This window comes from Salvelinus alpinus, chromosome 6 (assembly GCF_045679555.1).
Source record: "Salvelinus alpinus chromosome 6, SLU_Salpinus.1, whole genome shotgun sequence".
Taxonomy (NCBI): domain Eukaryota; kingdom Metazoa; phylum Chordata; class Actinopteri; order Salmoniformes; family Salmonidae; genus Salvelinus; species Salvelinus alpinus.
Window position 1 is genome coordinate 96,417,708 of NC_092091.1, and position 6,008 is coordinate 96,423,715.

A 6,008-nucleotide genomic window follows, 5' to 3' on the forward strand; every position below is an offset into this window, starting at 1 on the left:
ACACTTTCTGTAGCACCATATACAAAGAGAAAGATAAGCCTGATTGACTTCCTGCCTGACTAGATACACTGTCGTTGAATCAACCAATGGTTGTGTACCTCGTTATCGACTGAGTCGTTATCTGATATGTTAAATAGATCAGATTTACTAGATCATGTGATGTATCTGATATGTTAATAGATCAGATTTACTAGATCATGTGATGTATCTGATATGTTAATAGATCAGATTTACTAGATCATGTGACGTATCTGATATGTTGATAGATCAGATTTACTAGATCATGTGACGTATCTGATATGTTAATAGATCAGATTTACTAGATCATGTGATGTGGTTATCTGATATGTTTATAGATCAGATTTACTAGATCATGTGATGTACCTGATATGTTAATAGATCAGATTTACTAGATCATGTGATGTGGTTAGTTAATAGATCAGATTTACTAGATCATGTGACGTATCTGATATGTTAATAGATCAGATTTACTAGATCATGTGATGTATCTGATATGTTAATAGATCAGATTTACTAGATCATGTGACGTATCTGATATGTTAATAGATCAGATTTACTAGATCATGTGATGTGGTTAGTTAATAGATCAGATTTACTAGATCATGTGATGTATCTGATATGTTAATAGATCAGATTTACTAGATCATGTGATGTATCTGATATGTTAATAGATCAGATTTACTAGATCATGTGACGTATCTGATATGTTAATAGATCAGATTTACTAGATCATGTGACGTATCTGATATGTTAATAGATCAGATTTACTAGATCATGTGATGTGGTTATCTGATATGTTAAATATCTATCCAGGCGTCTGTAATGTGGTCAGGCAGGAACTCAACCACTGATGGCTACATTACCTCCCTCAAACACCTCCTCTCTCACCCATCCGTTCCTCCTCCTCCCATCCCCTCCTCCCCCTCCACCCATCCCCTACCCCCCCTCCACCCATCCCCTACCCATAACCCCCTCCCCCATCCCCTCATCCCCTCTCACCTTCCTCCCTCTTCATTGGTATCCAGACAGCCAGTGAGGTGGATCAGTTGTTGAGCGATGAACTCTTTAGTCATCACCAGCTCCAGCTGAGCAAAGTCTCCTTTCTGCTCTTCAGACAGCACCGGGACACGCTTCACATACCTGGTATTACACAGTAATAATAGTTATAACACTTCACATACCTGGTATTACACAGTAATAATAGTTATAACACTTCATATACCTGGTATTACACAGTAATAATAGTTATACACTTCACTTCAGTAATAGTTAACACACTTCACACTCACTGTCATGCCATGAAAAATCCATAAGGAGTTGGCAAGAGAGTACAAACTGCCTGGCACCCAGGCTACCTTTCCATATCTACATGTTATACACACTACATGACCAAAAGGTACGTGGACAACTGCTCATCCAACATCTCATTCCTAACGGACACTGATGTTGGGGGGCGATTAGGCCTGGCTCGCCAACATCTCATTCCAAACGGGCACTGATGTTGGGGGCGATTAGGCCTGGCTCGCCAACATCTCATTCCTAACGGACACTGATGTTGGGGGGCGATTAGGCCTGGCTCGCCAACATCTCATTCCAAACGGGCACTGATGTTGGGGGCGATTAGGCCTGGCTCGCCAACATCTCATTCCTAACGGACACTGATGTTGGGGGGTGATTAGGCCTGGCTCGCCAACATCTCATTCCAAACGGGTACTGATGTTGGGGGTGATTAGGCCTGGCTCGCCAACATCTCATTCCAAACGGACACTGATGTTGGGGGGCGATTAGGCCTGGCTCGCCAACATCTCATTCCAAACGGACACTGATGTTGGGGGGTGATTAGGCCTGGCTCGCCAACATCTCATTCCAAACGGACACTGATGTTGGGGGGCGATTAGGCCTGGCTCGCCAACATCTCATTCCAAACGGGCACTGATGTTGGGGGGCGATTAGGCCTGGCTCGCCAACATCTCATTCCAAACGGGTACTGATGTTGGGGGGCGATTAGGCCTGGCTCGCCAACATCTCATTCCAAACGGGTACTGATGTTGGGGGGCGATTAGGCCTGGCTCGCCAACATCTCATTCCAAACGGGCACCGATGTTGGGGGGCGATTAGGCCTGGCTCGCCAACATCTCATTCCAAACGGGTACTGATGTTGGGGGGCGATTAGGCCTGGCTCGCCAACATCTCATTCCAAACGCGTACTGATGTTGGGGGGCGACTAGGCCTGGCTCGCAGGAGGCTTTCCAATTCATCCCAAAGGTGTTCGATTGGGTTGAGGTTAGGGCTCTGTGCAGTTAAGGTCTTCCACACTGATGTTGGGGGGCGATTAGGCCTGGCTCGCAGGAGGCTTTCCAATTCATCCCAAAGGTGTTCGATTGGGTTGAGGTTAGGGCTCTGTGCAGTTAAGGTCTTCCACACTGATGTTGGGGGCGATTAGGCCTGGCTCGCAGGATGCTTTCCAATTCATCCCAAAGGTGTACGATTGGGTTGAGGTTAGGGCTCTGTGCAGTTAAGTTCTTCCACACCGATGTCTACAAACCATTTCTGTATGGACCTCGCTTTGTGCTCGGGGGCATTGTCATGCTGAAACAGGAAAGGGCCTTCCCCAAACTGTTGCCACAAAGTTGGAAGCACAGAATAGTCTAGAATGTCATCGTATGCTGTAGCGTTAAGATTTCCCTTCACTGGAACTAAGGGGCCCGAACCATGAAAAACAGCCCCAGACCATTATTCCTCCTCCACCAAACTTTACAGTTGTCACTATGCATTCGGGCAGGTAGCTTTCTCCTGGCATCCGCCAAACCCAGATTCGTCCCAAAAGACTGACAGATGGTGAAGCGTGATTAATCACTCCAGAGAACACGTTTCCACTGCTCCAGAGTCCAATGGCGCTTGGCATTGCGCATGGTAATCTTAGGCTTGTGTGCGGCTGCTCGGCCACGGAAACCCATTTCATGAAGCTCCCAACTAACAGTTCTTGTGCTGACGTTGCTTCCAGAGGCTGTTTGGAACTCGGTAGTAAGTGTTGCAACCGAGGACAGACCATTTGTACACGCTTCAGCACTCAGTGTTCCCGTTCTGCGAGCTTGTGCGGTCTACCACTTAGCGGTTAAGCCGTTGTTGCTCCTAGATGTCTCCACTTCACAATAACAGAACTTACAGTTGACCGGGGCAGCTCTAGCAGGGCAGAAATTTGATGAACTGACTTGTTGGAAAAGTGGCATCCTATGACGGTGTCACGTTGAAAGTCACTGAGCTCTTCAGTAAGGCCATTCTACCGCCAGTGTTTGTCTATGGAGATTGCATGGCTGTGTGCTCGATTTTATACACCTGTCAGCAACGTGTGTGGCTGAAATAGCCGAATCCACCAATTTGAAGGGGTGTCCATTTACTACATAGTTAAATATCAGTTATACATGGAGTGGACAAAACATTAAGAACACCTTCCTAATATTGAGTTGCCGAATGTCCTTTGGATGGTGACCCATTCTTGATACAGACGGGGAAACTGTTGAGCGTGGAAAGCAGCGTTGCAGTTCTCGACACAAACCAGTGCTCCTGGCGCCTACTACCGCACCCCATTCAAAGGCACTTCAATCTTTTGTCTTGCCCGTTCACCCTCTGAATGGCACGCATAACCAACACGTCTCAATTGTCTCAATGCTTAAAAGTCCTTCTTTAACCTGTCTCCTCCCCTTTCATCTACACTGATTGAAGTGGATTTAACAGGTGACATCAGTAAGGGATCATAGCTTTTCACCTGGTCAGTCTATGTCATGGAAATAGCAGGTGTTCGAAATATTTTGTACACTCAGTGAGTGTGTGTGTGTGTGCGCGTATACAGGTGTGCTAAGCTTGTATCGTCATACCCAAGAAGACTCGAGGCTTAACGTAACAAAATGTGGAAAAAGTCAAGGGGTCTGAATACTTTCCCGAATGCACTGTATACCCATTATGTTAATAATGTAGGTATACATCAGTTATAACATGTTAACACTACGCCACTGTCTTCATGAGCTGTTATAACATGTTAATGTAGGTGTACATCAGTTATAACCAGTTATAACATGTTAAAGTAGGTATACATCAGTTATAACATGGTAACACTACTACACTGTCTTCATATACCTGTTATAACATGTTAATGTAGGTGTACATCGGTTATAACATGTTAATACTACTAAACTAACTTCATATACCTGTTATAACATGTTAATGTAGGTGTACATCAGTTATAACATGTTAATACTACTAAACTAACTTCATATACCTGTTATAACATGTTAATGTAGGTGTACATCAGTTATAACATGTTAATACTACTAAACTAACTTCATATACCTGTTATAACATGTTAATGTAGGTATACATCAATTATAACATGGTAACACTACTACACTGTCTTCATATACCTGTTATAACATGTTAAAGTAGGTATACATCAGTTATAACATGGTAACACTACTACACTGTCTTCATATACCTGTTATAACATGTTAAAGTAGGTATACATCAGTTATAACCTGTTAACACTACACTGCCTGGACAAACCTAGTAGTAATGCTTCTCTGGTTTGCAGACAGCACTGGCAGGCCCTTCACATATCTAGAGAGAACAGACGGGAGACAACGGACTGTATTCACAAAGAGGCTCAGAGGAGGAGTATCTAGTCCATATCACTGGACTCTAACAGGCCAAAACTGATCCTGGATCAGAACTCCTACCCTGAGACAACGGCCTGTCAGAGCCCTGATCCGGTCCATATCACTAGAATCTAACAGGCCAAAACTGATCCTGGATCAGAACTCCTACCCTGAGACAGGGCCTGTCAGAGCCCTGATCCGGTCCATATCACTAGAATCTAACAGGCCAAAACTGATCCTAGATCAGAACTCCTACCCAGAGACAACGGCCTGTCAGAGCCCTGATCCGGTCCATATCACTAGACTCTAACAGGCCAAAACTGATCCTGGATCAGAACTCCTACCCTGAGACAGGGCCTGTCAGAGCCCTGATCCGGTCCATATCACTAGAACTGACGGTACTCTGATCCTACCCTGAGGAGGGCCTGTCAGAGCCCTGATCCGGTCCATATCACTAGAACGGACGGTACTCTGATCCTACTCGGAGCCTCTTTGTGATCACAGGTCCAGCGGAGGGTTGAAACATTGAACACGGTAACAATCTTCCCTTTTCTCAGAGCTAGTTTGAGTTCTGCTAGTTACTGTCTTCAGACATCTCCCATCAGTCTGTCCTTAACAGCTCTACAGTCTACCTACATCCAGTCTAGATATCACTGGGACTAGCCTTAAAATACTGGTCCTATAGACCGACGATAGACTTGAGTCAGTGTTTCCCCAAACCTCTCCTCCAATACCCCCGGGCCTGTCCAAGAATGTAATGTTTTCCACGATTAGCAAAGCTGAGGTACTCTGGGAAAGGGTTGTGGGGGGGGGGGGGGGGACTGGCTGGAGGAACATCCAGGAGAGGGTTGGGAAAGTTGACATATGTGATGTGTTGTAGGGTGATGTAGTGGTAGTCTTACCCGTAGTCAGGGTGATGTAGTGGTAGTCTTACCCGTAGTCAGGGTGATGTAGTGGTAGTCTTACCCGTAGTCAGGGTGATGTAGTGGTAGTCTTACCCGTAGTCAGGGTGATGTAGTGGTAGTCTTACCCGTAGTCAGGGTGATGTAGTGGTGGTCTTACCCGTAGTCAGGGTGATGTAGTGGTAGTCTTACCCGTAGTCAGGGTGATGTAGTGGTAGTCTTACCCGTAGTCAGGGCGATGTAGTGGTGGTCTTACCCGTAGTCAGGGCGATGTAGTGGTGGTCTTACCCGTAGTCAGGGTGATGTAGTGGTAGTCTTACCCGTAGTCAGGGTGATGTAGTGGTGGTCTTACCCGTAGTCAGGGCGATGTAGTGGTGGTCTTACCCGTAGTCAGGGTGATGTAGTGGTAGTCTTACCCGTAGTCAGGGTGATGTAG

The 6,008-nt window shown here is 45.7% G+C and overlaps 1 protein-coding gene across 8 annotated transcripts in view; it reads right to left on the reverse strand.

Annotated features, from left to right (window-relative positions):
- Positions 1 to 6,008, reverse strand: part of ncapg (non-SMC condensin I complex, subunit G) — a 77,812-nt gene that overhangs the window by 48,378 nt on the left and 23,426 nt on the right. For 6 of the 8 annotated variants that reach the window (XM_071408473.1, XM_071408467.1, XM_071408466.1 and 3 more), the window contains exons 9-10: positions 4,579 to 4,632; positions 1,021 to 1,161 (exon numbers count right to left, since the gene is read on the reverse strand). In XM_071408473.1, the coding sequence (XP_071264574.1) occupies positions 1,021 to 1,161; positions 4,579 to 4,632 (195 nt within the window). The remainder of the gene's footprint in view (positions 1 to 1,020; positions 1,162 to 4,578; positions 4,633 to 6,008) is intronic. The other 2 variants (XM_071408469.1, XM_071408468.1) reach the window with 1 other exon arrangement.